We start from the raw sequence: 17,389 nt of genomic DNA, 5'->3' as shown, positions 1-17,389 counted from the left end.
GCTGGGGACCCTCAGACACCCCCTGTCTCCTCCCTCCAGGAGCGTCTGCCCCCAGCATAACTGTAAACTCCTTGGGGAATAGGGGCAGATGGGAATCCCGCCCCCCGCCCGTCCCCCCCAGCTCTGAGCCCTGGAGACAGGGCCAGCCCCTGCCCACCAGCCCCCCTCTGCCTGGCCCCCAGCCCAACCGTCAGCTCTTCTGGCCTGTCCAGGCCCCTTTGATGGAGCCGCAGAAACAAGGGCTCCTTTGACAGAAGGGGGGCCTCAGAGCCCGGATGATGAGACTTCAAAGGTGAGGGTCGAGCCCACTATCCCGTTCCCTCCCCCCACCCTGGCCCTCCTCCCGTGTCCCCCCCCAGTCTGTCCTCTATATAGCCCCCCAAGCCCCATTTCCCCTGTGGGCTCCTGGGAGTTAAGGGCCAGGTGAGGAACAGACCAAGGGAAGCCAGTCATTTTGATGTAAAAGAATAGAATCAGATGATTTGAGGAACAAGAACTCAGCGCCCAGGGGCAGGCGCCAAAGGATAACGCCTGGAGGGTGAACCCCGAGGGGGAAAGAGCACGGGCCCGCTTGCCGGGGCCCCGGCCACCATGCTGCTGGCTTTGCTGCTGCTCCTGCTGCCCCTCCCAGACCCGCGGTCTGCCCACGGGCACCCACTGTACACGCGCGTGCCCCCCAGCACCCTGCAAGGTGAGCCCAGGCTGCTCTGAGGGAGAGGCCGAGGTGGGAGGAGCACAGAGCAAGTGGGTCTCGGGCAGGGGGACGTGAGCTTGCCCTCCCAACTCACAAGGACCTTTGGCCCTTTCTGCCCACCCTGCTGGGAGAAGGGGCCAGGCACTGCGACACAGGTGGGAGAAGAAAGGGGAGGACGAGGGTGGAAGGGGAAGGGGAGCCGGCAGGCACTGCCCAAAGGCATGCTTTCCAGAAGGTTCTGGGTTTAGCAGGGAGGAAGAGGCCCAGGGGGGCATCACCTTGGCTATCTGGACCCCAGGGTGGGCAACTCGGCCATGGTTATTTTGTGTCAGTAAGCCTGAGTTCTGTAATATCTATACCTTTGGGGTGCTGTTTTTCAAGGTTTCTAAGGAAAAGCTGTTTGCAAAGATTCCAGCCCAGCTCAGCTGAAATTACAGAGATACCTCGGGCTGAGAATCTGAGACCGTCCGCTCTGTGTGCCGGAGCCTGGGACCGTGGGGCTCTCTGACCTCCCCATTCTGTCCCAGGGCTCCTGGAGCCCAGCCTGCTTCCCCATCGGGTCCCCCAAGGCAGGGCACAGGGCTGGGGCGAGGCGGAGGAGCTCTTCCCCCACGGTGCATGACTTGTGCCCCATGTCCTAGCAGCTCTGTCAGCCCAGGGGACGAAAGTGTTGCAGGCTGCCCAGAGGAGCGCCCAGTGGGCAGTAAACCGGGTGGTGATGGAGATCCAGCACAGGCTGCATGAGTGCCGAAGTTGTGCCAATCACACCCCTCCATGCCCGGGTGAGCTGGCGCTGACTACCCTGGGCCCGTTCTCCTGTCCACCCCGCCCCCTCCCTTCAGACTTGACCCCTCTTGGGGACAGAGACTGGGTGAGGCTGCAACCAAGATGACGCTCAGGAAGGTCTCCTCGAGTGGAAAGGGCACACCAGGCACGGGCACAGCGTGTGCAAAGGCAGGAGGGCAGGAACAAATAAGTCTGGGCTTACTTGCTGAGCAGTGAGAAGTTTATGGCAGCTGAAACAGACCCTGAGTGCTACCGGGCAGGGTAAGGGGGGTGGGTGGGTATGTGTGCAGGGGGTGCCGGGTGAGGTGGCCGGAGGGCTCGGGCCCAGCCTGGGCTGGAGAAGAGTGGAAGGCCGTCCGTGAGGCTCAGGGGTCTGTTTCTCAGCAGCACCTGGGCGTCCCGGGCCTCGAGCCCCCCTCCTCCAGGATCCACCTGAGCCAGGTGAGGCTGAAAAGGCTCGAAGCGGGCAGGGCTGAGAGCAGGGTGGACCCTGGAGGGGTCTCAGTGGTGAGGATGAGCGGGACTCGTCCCTCCTGACGCCGCTTTGGCCTTTGTAGGGCCGTGTGGCGAGAGGCGCCCCGGCGCTGTCAACGTGACGCGGGCGCACGGCCGCATTGTGGGGGGCAGCGCGGCACCGCCCGGGGCCTGGCCCTGGCTGGTGAGGCTGCAACTCGGCGGGCAGCCTCTGTGCGGCGGCGTCCTGGTGGCGGCGTCCTGGGTGCTCACGGCGGCGCACTGCTTCGCGGGGTACGTCGGGCCCCAGGCCCCTGCCCAGACCGGATCCCCAGTGCGGGGTCCAGCTCTTCCGGGGTCGGCTGGCGGGCACCAAGCGCGAGGACCGGTCTCTGCTTCCCCCTGGCGGCGGTCGTCCCCTTTCCCACCTCAAGGCGCCCAGGCCGCCCAGCCAGGGCGCGGATTCTCCGGGGACTCACCGTCCTGGGCCTTCTCCCCACTCGGCGTCGCGGCTTCTCCCGGGCCCGCCCTCCCTGCCCCCAGGCGGAGAAACAGCCCGGCGCGCGGGCTCGCTGGGTGGTGCCTGTGGGCGGAGGGCAGGGTCTCCAGGGGACCTCTCTGCATCCTTGTGCTGCGTGTCTCCCGCCGCTCGCCCCGCAGCGCCCCGAACGAGCTTCTGTGGACGGTGACGCTGGCCGAGGGGCCCCGGGGGGAGCAGGCGGAGGAGGTGCCGGTGAACCGCATCTTGCCCCACCCCAAGGTGAGAGGGCAGCCCCCAGGCCCTCAGAGTTGGGAACAGCACCCCACCCCAACCCGCGCTGACGCTGCGCCGCCACCCCCTCCCCAGTTTGACCCTCGGACCTTCCACAACGACCTGGCCCTGGTGCAGCTGTGGACGCCGGTGAGCCCGACAGGGGCGGCGCGCCCCGTGTGCCTGCCCCAAGAGCCCCAGGAGCCCCCCGCAGGCACCGCCTGCGCCATCGCGGGCTGGGGTGCCCTCTTCGAAGGTACTAGGCAGGGCAGGGCCTGGGTGAGCCGCGCGTGTGCGTGGGGAGATTGGGGGGCTGGGGTGTAAGAATTCTGACCTACACCCAGCTGTCTTCACAAAATGCTGCCCATCTCGCAAAGGTGGGGGGGAGTCAAGGAGGGCAGTGGGGGGAGGGAGACCTTCGAAGCAGGACCCCTGCCCTCCAGGCCTGAGCCCCTTCCACTGCTTCCCTGTAGATGGGCCTGAGGCTGAGGCGGTGAGGGAAGCCCGTGTACCCCTGCTCAGCGCCGACACCTGCAGAAGGGCCCTGGGGCCAGGGCTGCGCCCCAGCAGCATGCTCTGTGCCGGCTACCTGGCTGGCGGCATTGACTCGTGCCAGGTATGAGCCCCGACTGATCGGAGGGTAGTAGTGGGCCACTTCTCAGGGCTTCTACAATCAGGCTGTCACTCAACTTCTCTGAGCCTCTATGTCCTCATCTCTAAAATGGGTCCAAGAGTGGTAACCCCAGTAGAGCTCAGAGCTGCTTTACCCTGCCAGCCATAAGGCTGTCATTGAGGGTGACATGGATCGATGCAGTGCCCTCTCTCTTGGCTCGGATCCTCGCAGGGTGACTCTGGAGGCCCCCTGACCTGTTCTGAGCCTGGCCCCCGTCCCAGGGAGGTCCTGTACGGAGTCACCTCCTGGGGGGACGGATGCGGGGAGCCAGGGAAGCCTGGGGTCTACACCCGTGTGGCTGTGTTCAAGGACTGGCTCCAGGAGCAGATGAGCGGTGAGCGCCCCGTCCCTATTCCCCCCCTCCCCAGAGTGCCCGGCAAACTGCCCTGGGACGAGCGCCTTTCCACCCTGCCCGCTCCCAGCCTCCCGCGTCGGGAAAGCCTATTCTCCCGCGGAGGGCTTTGGGGGCTATAGGGCCTGAAGAGGGGAAGCGGGAGTGGAGTAGGCTAGCCCCTGACGCCCCTCGCAGCCGCCCCCTTCAGCCGCGAGCCCAGCTGCAGGGAGCTTCTGGCTTGGGAACCGTCGGAGGAGCCGCTGGCAGACGCCGCCCCGCCCTGTGCCTTCTACGCCCACCTGTGCCCGGGGCCCGCGGGCGCCTGTGCGCGCCTGGCGCACCAGCAGTGCCTGCAGCGCCGGCGGCGATGTGGTCAGTCCCGTTCCTGGGGCTGGGCCGGGGACCCGAGGGTCTGGCCCACGTCTGACAGCCGCTCGGACCCTTGTCGCGCCCGCAGAGCTGCGCTCGCTGGCGCACACCCTACTGGAACTACTGCGGGGCGCCCAGGAGCTGTTCGGCCCGCGCCCGGGGGCGCGGCCCCTGGCCCCGGCCCTGGCTCGGCCCGCTCCGTCGCTCCGGGATCCTCCCAGGCACCTCTCCCGCGAGCAGCGGCTGCACTCAGGTAACCCAAGCGCTCGCAGCCCAGCCCCCGCCCCACCCCAGCGCGGCCGAGGCGTTCCCCTAACCCTGCAGCTCCCCAGGATCGCGGGCGGCAGGCACTGGGTTCCCGAAGCGGAGGTCGGAGCAGCGCGGGGAAGCGAACGGTAATGACGCCCCCTGCCGGCGGTCTCCAGTGGAGTAGGCCAAGGGTGGGCCGAGGCCCGCAGGGGATTCTCCCGGGGTCTGCAGCTGGGAAGCAGTTTCACCCCGCGGGCAGACCCGGTCTCCCCCTCCCTGGCAGCAGGGCGGATGATTCTTTGGGGGAACTTGTGACTTTGGGCCCTCATCAGTGTCAACAGATGCTGGGCTTTGTGCTATCATTTAACCTCTCTGAGCCTCGGCTGCCCCTCGGCTGCCCCATCTGTAGCAGGAGGAGAAATCTGCCCACTGGGAGGTGTCCAGAGGCACTGGTGGGAACACCACCCCGGTTCCATGCTAGTGTCAGTCCCCTCGTATTCCCAAAGTCTCTCCCCTTCCTGCAGGCTGCCCTGGGCTGGAGCCCCTGTGGCAGAAGTTGGCTGCCCTCCAGGGCACCCATGCCTGGATCTTACAGGTCCCCGCTGAGCGCCTGGCCATGGACTTTCACGAGGTGGGTTCCTGGGCCTCCCAGACTCCTTCGCAGTGGCCTTGGAAGGCCTGATGGGGAGGGAGACAGGAGAGACCCTCCCCCAGCAGCCTGGGGTGGAGGTAGTGGGTGGTGCCCAAGGGGAAGGGGATGGGGAGGGTGGCTGTGTGTGAGCTGGGTGCTAGCTGGGTGTGAAGGAGTTGGGGGAGGTGTGAGTGAAGGAGCTTGGGGGGTGTCCACGTGAGCAGAAAGTGTGCAGGACTGGGGGAGGGGGCCGGGGAAGGGCTGGGTCTGAGTGAGAGTTTCTGGGGGCGAGGAGGAAGGGGACCAAGAGGGGGGTTGTGGGCCCCTGAGTTGTCTCCTTCCTCTGCAGGTCCTGGCAGACCTGGGCTCCAAGACACTGACTGGGCTCTTCCGAGCCTGGGTTTGGGCAGGCCTGGGGGGCCGGCACGTGGTCTTCGGCGGCCTGGTGGGTCTGGAGCCAGCCACGCTGGCACAAAGCCTTCCCCGGTTGCTGGTGCAGGCCCTACAGGCCTTCCGCTTGGCAGCCCTGGCGGAGGCAGAGCCCTAGGGACCCCGGATGGCTTCAAGGCAAGGCCGAGGGCTGGGGAGGAAGGGGCACCACCCACTCAGCCCCCAGTTTCCCCCAGCCAGGTGGCCCTGAGCAGTGTCTCCACCCGCAGCCCCTGGTCAGGACTACTGCTCCCAGGGCCTGCAGAGGGTCCAGGGAACATGATGACAAACTGTCATGGCCAGAGTTGGGTGTGGGCGGGGGCGTGGGGGAAGGGGTCCTGGGCCCAACGTACCTTCCCAGATGTACCATCGGAAGATCACAACTGCTTTAATAAACATTATTTATGATCTACGGAGACCACTCCAGAGCTTTCTTAGGATGGGACTGGGGTGGGTGGACATGGGATCTTTGGGGTTAGGGCCCAGCCTCCGGAAGCAGTTAGTTGACAGAGGTCACAAAGACACTGGAGAGGGGCTCCAGAGCCCTCCATCTCAGCATATCGGTCTACCTCCCAAGAAATGGCAGTACCGCCGCCTGTCACCACCCTGCTGTCCATGGCTGACCAGTGCCGCCCCCGATGTCCTGCCTCTCCACCCGGCCCCCACCCTCATCACTAGCGGTGGGGAGGCCCAGCCTGGGATCTTCGCCTCGTGTCCTAGGGCTCCTGCCCAGCTGGCCAGTCCCTGTCCCCACGCCCGCATCACCTGCCCCAGTTTCTCCAGCCTGCCACAGAGCCTCGAGGTGTCAGATTGCGCTTCCGGCGGCCTCTTCCCTTGGCGCCGCACCCCACCCTGCACCTGTCCCCTCGGCCACCCGCCCGCATTCCCCAGCCCTGCCGACAGGAGGGGCCGACCCAAGACCCAGTCAGAGGAACAGGATGGAGGGGCCCGTGTTAACGCTGGGGCTGCTGGCTGCCCTGGTCGTGTGTGGTAAGAGTGACCATCACCCCTCCCTGGAGGGTCCCCCAGGACCCCTACCCAGGTCCCCCACGGCATGCTCCCCTCCCGTCCCCTCCTACGTGGGGCTCCCTCTCCCAGCGTCAGGCCCACCTCCCCACTTCCCACTGCCATTCCTCCCTGGAGGGGCCACCCCCCCGGGGCCCACTCCACGCCCAGCAGGACCTCAGGGCGGTGTCCCTCCCGGGCCCCTGTCCCCGACCCTCCCCAGGCAGCTGGGGCCTGAACGAGGAGGAGCGGCTGATCCGGCACCTGTTTGAGGAGAAACATTACAACAAAGAGCTGCGGCCCGTGGCGCACAAAGAGGAGACCGTGGGGGTCACCCTGGCCCTCACCCTCTCCAACCTCATCTCCCTGGTGAGTGGCTCCTCCCGGCTGGGCTGGGGAACGGTGGCAGGGATAGCTTCCTGGAGGCCTGGCTGTCTCCTGGCCTGGGATGGCCGTGGAGGAAGGCCCAGGCCCCATCCCGGCCTCTGGTAGCTCCTCTCCCTGGGAAACGTGCTCGGGGCCTCTCCGTGCCTCTGCATGCTGCCCACAGGCCTTGGGCCGAGGATGCCCCTTTCCCTCCAGCTTCAGTCCTGGGTGCCCCCGTTTCGCACCCATGACACACGTGAGAGGCCATATGCCCACCCAGCTTCCTGGTCTATCCATCCACTCCTGACTGCTGGGGGCAGGCCATTGCCATGGTTTCCCCTGGGTGGCAGCCGAGAGTAGGTGCCTGGGGAAAGGGTGCAGGCCCCGGGGGGACAGTCCTCCTGTTTGATTACAGAAAGAAGTTGAAGAGACCCTCACCACTAACGTGTGGATTGAGCACGTAAGGAGAACAGCCCGCACAGAGCTGGGGGCGGGGAGGGTGCAGGGCCCAGGTTCGCCTGTGCTCGCTTCTGCTTGGGGACCCCCAGCCTGCCTCAGACGCTGTCCTCCAGGAGGGACTGGTTCCTGCCTACAGACGAACCCCAGGCCCGACCCCCTTCCCGTCAGCTGGTGCTGCCACAAGCCCAGACAGAGCCTTCTGTGGGTTAGGGTCGTCACCTAGGGAAGATTGTCACAGTATCTTGATGTTATTAGAAGACACTGTCTGCTACCCAACCTCTTTTGTCCCAGCCCCAGCCCCTGTCCAGTCTTCTGCCAGGGAAGTGGTTGCGCGGGGAGCGGGGGGAATGGGGGAGCCCGGACAACAGCAGAGCCCACTGCTGACATTTCTTCTGGGCTTCCAGGGCTGGACAGACAGCCGGCTGAAGTGGGAGGCCGAAGATTTTGGGAACATCAGCGTCCTGCGTCTGCCCTCTGACATGGTGTGGCTCCCAGAGATAGTGCTGGAGAACAAGTTGAGCCGCAGCCCTCCCTGGCTTCCCTCCGCCACTCTGCCTCCCTTCGTCTTGAGCGTCCCCCTCCAGTCCCAAGCTTCTGACTGCCCGCCCTCCTCTGCCTCCCCCATCTCGGCCAACTCCCAGCTGGCCAGCACTCACTGTGGCCCTTGTCCGTGTCCCGCAGCAATGACGGCTCCTTCCAGATTTCCTACTCCTGCAACGTGCTCATCTACCCCTCAGGCTACGTGTACTGGCTGCCGCCCGCAATCTTCCGCTCCTCCTGCCCCGTCTCCGTCACCTACTTCCCCTTCGACTGGCAGAACTGCTCCCTCAAGTTCAGGTGCACCCACTTCTCCGGCCACCCCTCCCCCCAGGGCACCCCACAGGGGCTGAGGGAGGTAAACACGCTCAGGCAGAGGCCCCTGCTCTGTCCCGATTTGAGCTTCCCCTCCCCACCGTGGCCCCCTCCACCCGTGAACCCCCTGTGCTAGCCTTTCCCCCATCGGCGGCACCAGCCAGCGGCTGAGGACCACCCTCTGCCCACTGCCCTCCCCAGTTCACTCAAGTACACGGCCAAGGAGATCACCCTGAGCCTGAAGCAGGACGAGGAAGACGGCCGCTACTACCCCGTGGAGTGGATCATCATCGACCCCGAGGGCTTCACAGGTGCGGGAGCCGCAGCTGCTGGGCGGGCTGGCCCCTCAGAACCACCCCCCCCCACGGATACAGTCACACTGACATCCCCACCCCAGAGACGCACGCGTGCATACACACACCCAGGACGTGGACACACAGGGACACAGACGTGCAGACAGACACACACAGGCCAGACCCTTCCCCGTCGGAGCAGGGTCCCTGGGGATGGTGTGGCCTACAGATGAGGGGGCGGTTAGCCTTCCTGCCCCCAGAGGGCCCGGGGGATGGCTGGGGCTTTGGCTGTCGTCCTGACGGTGTTTATGTTGCCCCCTCCCAGCGCCCCCCTCCCCTGTCTGTGATCAGGCTTAGATCTTTTACTGGGCCCTACCGCTCGCCCCTGTCTGTCAGAGGAGACCAACAACCCGCTGGCCCCGAGGCTGGTACGTCACGGGGAGGAGGGTTCTTACTCTCACTGCCTTGTTATCCCCAAGCCTCCTTATTTGAACCACATATGGTCTCAGCTTCTATTTTTCCCAAGGAGAAAAAAAAAATTCGGTCCCAGAGGAAAACTTCCCCCTTGTAGAGTGAAACTTCCATCCCAACCCCCAGGGAAAGATACCCAGAAACAGAGTGTGAACCCTCGTCCGTGCCCCCACCCCACTCCCAAGCCTCGCAGGCCCCTGCCAACAGGCCTGGCTGCGGCTCTGGGCTGGCTCACTCCACCCAGCGCCCCCCACCACCACCCCCGACCTGCCCCCAGGCCCACCCCCCACCCCCGGCCCCCTTGCCCGGCCCGACCCCAAGGCATCCATGTGCCACCCTCAGAGAACGGGGAGTGGGAGATAGTGCACCGGCCGGCCAGGATCAACGTGGACCCCAGTGCCTCGCCAGGCAGTCCCGGCCGCCAGGATGTCACCTTCTACCTCATCATCCGCCGCAAGCCGCTCTTCTATGTCATCAACATCCTGGTGCCCTGCGTGCTCATCTCCTTCATGATCAACCTGGTCTTCTACCTGCCGGCGGACTGTGAGCCCAGCCCCCCCCCTCCCCGAGGGCCCCTGAGCTCGGCCACCCCCGCCCTGCCCCTCACTTCCTCCTGGGGGTCACCATCCTGGTGCTCCCTGCCCAGGGTCCAGGAACGAGGGGCACGTGGCCTGTCAGTGGCAGGGCTCGGTGACCCTGTCAGACATCCCCCAAGTGGACAGGACCCCTGGGGGTTCCATCCCTCTTGGACCTCCCCTCTGCCTCTCATGATGGGCTTCCCAAGGACGCTAGGGAGGGCTACAAAAGTGTCCCTCTGTCAGGGCAGAGATCGGGCCTGTGTGGTCACCACTGTGTGACCGTGGGCCTGGCTGTTGAGCCAATGGGTGGATAACAAGGTCTCTGGGAAGCCAGGGCATGGGGCGTGCAATCTACACACACCTGGGTCGAAAAGGACACGTGTCATCTGTGGTCACTTGGCTATGAGCAGGGCACAGTGAGTTCCAGAGACAAATGTGACCCCGCCCCGGACCCTGACAGACAGGGTAGAAACTACAAGACTAGGAGTGCAGCCTGGGGGGCGGTGGGGCAGGAGCTGGAGTCTGGCTGCGAGGTGCATTGCAGACCGAGAAGCAGCGCTGGGGCGGGGCCATGGACCCAAGACCAACGGGGCCAGCACCGCACAGCACGCTGAGGGGCGCAGGTGGGGAGAGCAGGGCGGTGCTGGGCTGGGGTCTCTGAGCAAAGGGCTGAGAGCAGGAATGTCATCTGGGTGTGAGGATGCCCTGGGGCTTTCTGTGCGGTGGAGGGACAGAGAAGGTCTGTGATTTAACAGGGCTGAGTGGCAGGGGATTGGCTAAGGAGGAAAGCAGGGGTTCCTTGAGCTCTCACCCAGTGGCAGGCAGCGTCTGAGAATTTAACACACACTCTCCCACTTTGGCCTCCCAGCTTTTAGTGGTTGAGGAAACTGAGGCACAGAGAGGTTAGGCTGCTTGCCCAAGGTCACCTAGCAGTAAGTGGCAGCTCCTTAGCCCTGGGCACCATGGCATTGTGAACAGTAGTGCAGGGACCACCGTGGGACCAGAGGTCACAGCTAAGGATGGGCTCCCCAGGTGGCGAGAAGACGTCAATGGCCATCTCGGTGCTCCTGGCCCAGTCTGTCTTCCTGCTGCTTATCTCCAAGAGGCTGCCAGCCACGTCCATGGCCATCCCCCTCATCGGCAAGTGAGTGCCGTCCCTGCCTGCCTCACCCCGCCACTCCTCGCCCTGGGCGGGGGCTCCAGGCTGCACCTGTGCCCACAGGTTCCTGCTCTTTGGCATGGTGCTGGTGACCATGGTCGTGGTGATCTGTGTCATCGTACTCAACATCCACTTCCGCTCGCCCAGCACCCACATGCTCTCTGAGGGAGTCAAGAAGGTGAGGGCTCAGTAGCCAAAAGCTGGAGGTCGTCCACGTGCCTCTCTGCAGGGAGATGGGTGAAGCCGCAGCGGTACCCACAACAGGGGGTGCTACCCGGCAGCAAAAGTGGCCCTGCTGCTCCCCACGCCCCAGGCTAAATATTACATAAAAGAAGCCCGATGCTAAAGAGACTGCAAGATTTCCTTTCTGTGAAGTTCAAGGACAGGCAAAACCAATCTTCAGTGCTAGGAGTCAGGATGGTGGTTCCCTCTGGGTGTGGGTAGGAATTGATGGGGGTGAGGCAGGAGAGAACATTTTTGACATACAGTTCTTATCTTATCTGAGAGGTGTTTACACAGCTGAATGCATCTGTTAAAATTTCACCTAGCTACATACTTAAGGAAGGTGAGCAATGTGGGGGCAGGGTGCCCAGGAAGGGGACTGTCCTTGCCTCCTGGCCTCTGCAGGGCCACCTGGTTGTTTTGGGACAGCTGAGGATACTTTAGCAACTTTTCTGGTCTTAGCTCTGCGTTGGGGGCATTTTTCTTACTTTTTTTTTTTCATATATAATTCATTTTCAACAAGTGAGTTCTTCTCTGTAATGAGAGAGTTGGAAGCAACCTAATTGTCCATCAGTAGGGCATCAGAAGAATAAATGACAGCATCAGACTGGCAAGCACTTTGTGGCAAGCCAGGAATGGAGTCACAAATGTTTGGATGTGTGAAGGTGACCCACGTTTGTAAAATGGCCCCTCTGACCTGCCATAGCTCTTCCTGGAGACACTGCCTGAGGTCCTGCACATGTCCCGTCCGGCAGAGGATGGGCCCAGCCCTGGGACCCTGGTCCGGAGGAGCAGCTCCCTGGGCTACATCTCCAAGGCAGAGGAGTACTTCTCGCTGAAGTCCCGAAGTGACCTCATGTTTGAGAAGCAGTCAGAGCGTCATGGGCTGGCCCGGCGCCTCACCACCGCACGTGGGTCCCTAATGGCTTGGAGTTCAGCCCATCCATGGGAGATGGGGTGAGGGCAGGCCTCATGCCCACCTCTGGCCTGGTGTCCACAGGTCGGCCCCCAGTAGGCTCTGAGCAGGCCCAGCAGGAGCTCTTCAGTGAGCTGAAGCCAGCTGTGGATGGGGCCAACTTCATCGTCAACCACATGAAGGACCAGAACAATTACAATGAGGTGAGTAGCCACAGGGTTGCTGTGTACAGATGTTCAGGTAGTGCACTGATCGAACACATATCTTAAGGGGGCACAGTTCCCCTCAGAGATACCTATCGACTTAGTTGGAGTTCACAGTGGGTGCAGATTCCAGGCCTCTCGGGGAGGGGGATCCCATAGCAGTGTGCGGGGTCAGGCACACACTCAGATATACACACAGGCGCACAGCTCTGCCCTACTGGGGCCACACTCTGGACCTCCCTTAGGGTCCCTTTTTTCTCCCAGCTGCCAATCACTTTCTGTCCCTGCTCAACTCCCAGCTTGATACTCCAGACAAAGGCAGGCATTTAGAAGGCGGCCCTATAGGGTTGCTCAGTACCACACAACTTCAAAAAATTCTCCCCTGACAAAGGGGCATATTTTCCTAGTTCACATATAGGCTAGTGGCAGCACTGAGAGGCTGGGAGGGAGTCTGTGGGCCTGCTCTCTGTCTCCTGGACAGACAGAATGACCAGCCCCGCCTGTGGCTGGAGGTGGGCCTGGGCCCTTGCTGGGGACATGGCAGCACGTCGCATCTGCTGCAAGCCCGAGGCAGGCCCCACAGATACGCCGAGGCCGTGGGCCCCAGCTTGGGGTGTGAGTATGTGGTTTGAGGGCCCTTCCTACCCCACTGTCTCTGTCTCTGTCACCCTTGCCCCCAGGAGAAGGACTGCTGGAATCGGATAGCCCGCACAGTGGACCGACTCTGCCTGTTTGTGGTGACACCCATCATGGTGGTGGGCACAGCCTGGATCTTCCTGCAGGGCGCCTACAACCAGCCTCCACCTCAGCCCTTCCCTGGGGACCCCTTCTCCTACCGGGAGCAGGATAAGCGCTTCATCTAGAGTGGGCGTGCCCTCCCCGGCCTGGCCCAACAGCCAGGGGAGGCGGCTGGCCTGAAAGGGAGGTACAGGGGGTGTGGTGGATAGCTGTGTGGACAGGGGTGTCTGCGAAACAACCAGCTCTTCCTGGGCAGACCGATTCCCAGCCCTGAGACTTTGAGCCCAGTTGGTCCTGCCAGGCTGGGGCAGAGACGAGCTGAGGTCAAGGGAGGGAGGGGGAAGCCCTAATTCTCAACAGTGGTTCCTTTGCAAATAAAGCCAGGAGCCACCGGAGAAGGGCTGAGAGTGGACATCGGCTGGGGGTGGGGCAGGATGATTTGTGGGGAGGCAGAGGGCTGGCTCAGGGACCAGGGAGGATGCCACTCAGGCTGGCCTCTTGGGACCCCTCTGTGAGGGGTCAGAAAGACAGAGACATCTTCTTGCCTCCCTCTCCCTCAGGTGGGGGTGGAACAGGTGGGATCCTGGGCCTTTACCTCCCAGCTCCTCCAGCCGCCTCCTTCTGCCAACTCCTTAGTCTTGGGCCTCTGAGGCCCCACCTGGAGCCGAGGTTGGGGATGCCCCTCTCTCCAGGCCCGCTAGGGAAGGAGCCCTTTGGCAGGTTTGAGAGCATCAGGATTGCAGAATGGCCTTCCCCAGCCCTTTCTGCCTTGGCCACTCTGTCTGGGTCCCCCTGGGAAGCTGAGGATGGGGGTGGAAGGGTCAGGTTCAGCATCCACAGAGGCCAGAGGTCAGCCTGTCAACCTCAGGTCACACGCACCATCCTAAAGCCCCAGAACTCGGCCATCCCCCCAGGCTTGTCCCCTTGAGCACCTACTCCTCTTCCCCAAAATAGGGTTACCAGACAAGACTTGGGACATACTTATACTAAAAAATGATTCACTGTTTACCTGAAATTCAAATTTAACTGGGAATCCTGTATTTTAATTGGCTAAATCTGGCAACTCCACCCCAAAGGGAGCCCCCGCCACTGCTATCCCAAAGGCCAAGGGCTGAGGTTGCAGGAGCCAGAGGATGTGGTTCTGTGTGGTAGCCCACCTCCAAGGTGGCCCCAGTGAGCCACACCTCCTGGCATTCATACCCTCTCACACGGTACCAAGATTGGTCTGTGTGACCGATAGAAGGAGGCAGAAGTGACAGTGTGTCACTTCCAAGATCAGGTCGTAAAAGACATTGCAGCCACCCTCTTTGTCTCTTGCTCTCCCTCCCTCGTTCATTCTTAGTTGGCTCTCTGACTTTGGGGAAGCCAGGGGAATGATGTCGTAAAAGACATTGCAGCCACCCTCTTTCTCTCTCTCTTGCTCTCCCTCCCTCGTTCACTCTTAGTTGGCTCTCTGACTTTGGGGAAGCCAGGGGCATGATGCGCAGCCCTGTGGAGAGGTCCAGATGGCAAGTAACTGAGGCCTCCGGCCAACAGCCCTGTGAGTGACCTTGGAAATGGATCCTCCAGCTGAAGTGGCTCCTTCAGCCACAGTGGAGCCTTCAGATGAGATCACAGCCCCATAAAAGGCTCTGAGCCAGAGCCACGCAGCTAAGCTGCTCCTGGATTCCTGACCCTCAGAAACTGTGTGAGATATTAAACATTTGTCATGTTAAGAGACAAAGCTTTGGGGTGGTTTGTTACACTAGCAGTGTGACCTTGGGCGAACCACCTGTCATCTCTCAGCTTCAGTTTTCTCATCTGCAAAGTGTGGATAAGTCCAGCTCATGAGGCGTCTTGAAGATCAAATTTGCTAGTAGGAGTAAAGGTAGTTACATGTGTCCTGCAAATTTTAGGGGTGGTTCTTTATCTCATTCCTCATTCGTGGGCCTCAGTCACTGAGGACAGGCCCTTAGGGCCCTCACAAGGGCCTCCTGCATCCAAGCCTGGCGTGGTGACTGACAGGGGACTGGAGCAGGTTGGAGGACCTGATTCTTCACCTCCTTGATATGCAGGCTTGAGTGTCCCAGCTGAACCCACGTCCCTCAGAGGGAATCAGTGACCTCATGAGCTCAGGTATATAGAAGGCAAAATGTTTGGCCTTCCCATGGAACTGAAGAAAAGATAAACCATTTAAAATCAAAACTGACCCTACTTACTTCTGCTTTCCAATATGAACCTTCTGAAAATTCAAGGTACAAATATTTAATTTTTTCCCCTCTGAATAGGAAAACTAGCTTAGACTTACACCCTTCAGATGAGCAGGCAGTCTGGGTCTTCCCTGGAATTTTTCACCAGCTCTGGGGTGTCCCTTTCTCGTGCCCAGAGACAAGAGGGCCCAGATCTGATCCCTCAACCACTGTCGTTGCTTTTCTTAGCCACATGGTGGCGCTGTTGGCAGCAGATTTTACACAGTCGAATAGTGAGGCCTCAGTGTGTCAAGCCTGCTCAGGTGGCTGTAAACCTTCCAGAGAAGACAACCCCCAATGCCCCACTAGACCAAGGGCTCCTCTTTAGCAGGTTACCAGGGTTACAGTGGGTCCCCCGACAGCACCCACTTCCCCAGCACTCCAGCCCCAGGGTGCTGTCAGGACTGGTCCACCCTACGGACCAGTGGCTGCGTGGGGTGGCATGGTTCAGGCGGTGATGTGAGCGATGGGGTGCGATGGGGAGCGATGGGGGGCCATGGGGAGCGATGGGGGGCCATGGGGAGCCATGGGGGGCGATGGGGGGCAATGGGGGGCGATGGGGGGCAATGGGGAGCGGCAGATGACGCTTCGCTCACTTGCTGCTCACCTCCTGCTGTGCGGCCTTGGTTCCTAACAGCGCATGGACAGCTACCGGTCCGAGGCCCGAGGGTTGGGGGCGCCTCTCTTAATGGGTCCCATACTTCCCCCCTTAACCATTCCAGGGCTGAAACTGCCACTCCTCAGAGATGCCCCACCCCCCTGAGAACACCAAAGGGACCTCTCAGAGCAGAGAGAAGGGGAGAAAACAGGGTTAAAATCTGCATCCAAAAACCTTAAAAATAAATAAAATGTGCATCCAGAGAGAGGTGGCACAGTTCCTACCAGAGGGAATTCAGTCTCCAGAGTCTTCCTTTTCCCTCCCAGACACGCGTAGGGAAGGGGAGAGAGAAAGTCAGAAATGTCTGGCGTCAGCTGACTACCTATGCCTGGGGGGGTGGAGGGGGAGGGCGATAGTGGTCCATGATTTAGCAGAAGCCATTAACTATCTTGGGCAAAGAGCCATCCTGGAGGAGAGCAGAGATACTGCTCCGCGCAACGGGTGAGGGAATTGAGTCCAGGGGACACCAGAGGGCAAAGTGGGGAGAAGGAGACATTGGCTTCGTATACTCCAGGGAAAGTGGGCTACACAGCTAGATGCGGGGTGAGAGCGAAGTTTTGGGGGCAGGTGCTGGGGGCGGGCTGTCCAGGAAAACTGAGTGTGGAGCCCAGAGCAGGACCGAATGCAAGGACCGAAGTAGATCAGGGAAGACAGGGGCCACCACTGTCATCCCCCTGCCCACCCCAAAGTCCTGGAGAAGACGACAGAGACTTGTGGGCCCGCTGCAGGGACTGGGGTCTGAGCCAACCTCATTTGGATCTCCAAGGACAGGGCACGTGGGCTGACTTCTAGTTTACTGACATGTTAAAATGCCACAGACACCATTTGCTTGCGGGGAGGGGGACACGTCCTCAAATGGTGCTTTCCCTCCAGCCCTCAGAGGCCTCCACCACCCTGTCCCACAGGATGCTGAAGGGTGGGCAGCACATATGGGAACCTGCGTTTTCCGTCTTGCCCATGTAGTGGGTCACGTTGACCTGTCTGCTTCGAATAGCTGGTCGGAAGACAGGTGGCCAGCTGACAGCAGGGCCCTCGGCTCCTAGATCAGCCTCAGCCCCACTCTTCCCCTGACCACGAACCACAGCGTGGATGGAGCTGGTTTTCTGGCCCCTCTAGGTCCCCTCATCTGACTCTACAGGGGCCAGGACCTTGATCTTGCCTGCCTGCCCGCCTTGGACTGTGAGTTCCTGCGAGCGGCTCGGGCTTATCCCTGGGTCCCCCTGGCCTAGAGCTGCCCTGCCACACACTGGGGACTCCGTAAATCTGTGGATGGTTTAATAAATACTGAGGCCCCCCTGAGGAGCCCCTATTCAGGGGCTGTCCTATTCCCTGGAGCCTGCGTTCCAAATCTTCCTCGGCTCTCCTTCCTCTAAAGCTTACCAGACCCGAATTCCATGCCTCAGAGACCAGAGAACTCTGACCTGACCCCCTCATTTGCATTAAGGTGTCATTGCCTGGGGGCCCTAGTGCATCTCTCCCATAGGCACTTGACCCTCCAGTGTCTCGGTCCAGTGGAGTGACCCATGAAGATGTCAGGGACCATGTCATAGAGAAACTCAGGAACAAAACACGCTTCCCCAACGGCCTTCACGCCTCCCCAGATCCTGACCCGCTGGAGGGGGCAGGAGGAAGCGTCCTCGGTCGGGGCCCTTCCTCAGCGCTCTGCCTTTCTCTCCCACACCCTCTGTCCCCGGCTGCGTCCTCAGTGCCCCCGGCTGGAACACGGACGGAGGACTGGGTCGGCTGAGCCTAAGAGTGGGGATGGAGGCTGGACCGTCTCTGTTGGGACAGACAGGGCCCCTCTGTCCTCCCCAGCCCGGGTAACCTGAGCCCGGCATTGTGTCCATCCTGGAACAGCTGACAGCGCTGGGG

At 61.7% G+C, this 17,389-nt stretch overlaps 2 protein-coding genes across 2 annotated transcripts; both read left to right on the top strand.

Moving 5' to 3' along the window:
* Positions 1-591: 591 nt before the first annotated feature.
* Positions 592-5,691, top strand: PRSS56 (serine protease 56). Its single transcript, XM_067739932.1, has 11 exons — positions 592-691; positions 1,336-1,476; positions 2,038-2,693; positions 2,781-2,940; positions 3,158-3,300; positions 3,529-3,691; positions 3,887-4,063; positions 4,149-4,313; positions 4,393-4,455; positions 4,834-4,940; positions 5,290-5,691. Exons 1-11 carry the CDS (start codon positions 592-594, stop codon positions 5,485-5,487), a joined length of 2,073 nt encoding a protein of 690 aa, XP_067596033.1. The 3' UTR covers positions 5,488-5,691.
* A 616-nt stretch (positions 5,692-6,307) lies between these two features.
* CHRND (cholinergic receptor nicotinic delta subunit) lies at positions 6,308-14,004 on the top strand. Its single transcript, XM_067739818.1, has 12 exons — positions 6,308-6,359; positions 6,598-6,743; positions 7,156-7,200; positions 7,604-7,713; positions 7,881-8,036; positions 8,253-8,362; positions 9,158-9,358; positions 10,426-10,537; positions 10,616-10,730; positions 11,481-11,685; positions 11,775-11,893; positions 12,574-14,004. The coding sequence occupies exons 1-12, from the start codon at positions 6,308-6,310 to the stop codon at positions 12,754-12,756; spliced, it is 1,554 nt and encodes a 517-aa protein (XP_067595919.1). The 3' UTR covers positions 12,757-14,004.
* Positions 14,005-17,389: the final 3,385 nt, after the last annotated feature.

This window comes from Pseudorca crassidens, chromosome 6 (genome assembly GCF_039906515.1).
Source record: "Pseudorca crassidens isolate mPseCra1 chromosome 6, mPseCra1.hap1, whole genome shotgun sequence".
Taxonomy (NCBI): domain Eukaryota; kingdom Metazoa; phylum Chordata; class Mammalia; order Artiodactyla; family Delphinidae; genus Pseudorca; species Pseudorca crassidens.
Note: the sequence above shows the minus strand (reverse complement) of the source record. Positions and strands in the feature narration are given on the sequence as shown.

Coding starts and splice junctions, on each gene's coding strand:
- PRSS56 (XM_067739932.1), top strand. CDS start 592: ATGCTGCTGGCTTTGCTGCTGCTCCTGCTGCCCCTCCCAGACCCGCGG. Junction 2,694..2,780: donor GCATCTTGCCCCACCCCAAG/GTGAGAGGGCAG, acceptor CCCCCTCCCCAG/TTTGACCCTCGGACCTTCCA. Junction 4,941..5,289: donor TGGCCATGGACTTTCACGAG/GTGGGTTCCTGG, acceptor CTTCCTCTGCAG/GTCCTGGCAGACCTGGGCTC.
- CHRND (XM_067739818.1), top strand. CDS start 6,308: ATGGAGGGGCCCGTGTTAACGCTGGGGCTGCTGGCTGCCCTGGTCGTG. Junction 8,037..8,252: donor AACTGCTCCCTCAAGTTCAG/GTGCACCCACTT, acceptor TGCCCTCCCCAG/TTCACTCAAGTACACGGCCA. Junction 9,359..10,425: donor CTTCTACCTGCCGGCGGACT/GTGAGCCCAGCC, acceptor TGGGCTCCCCAG/GTGGCGAGAAGACGTCAATG.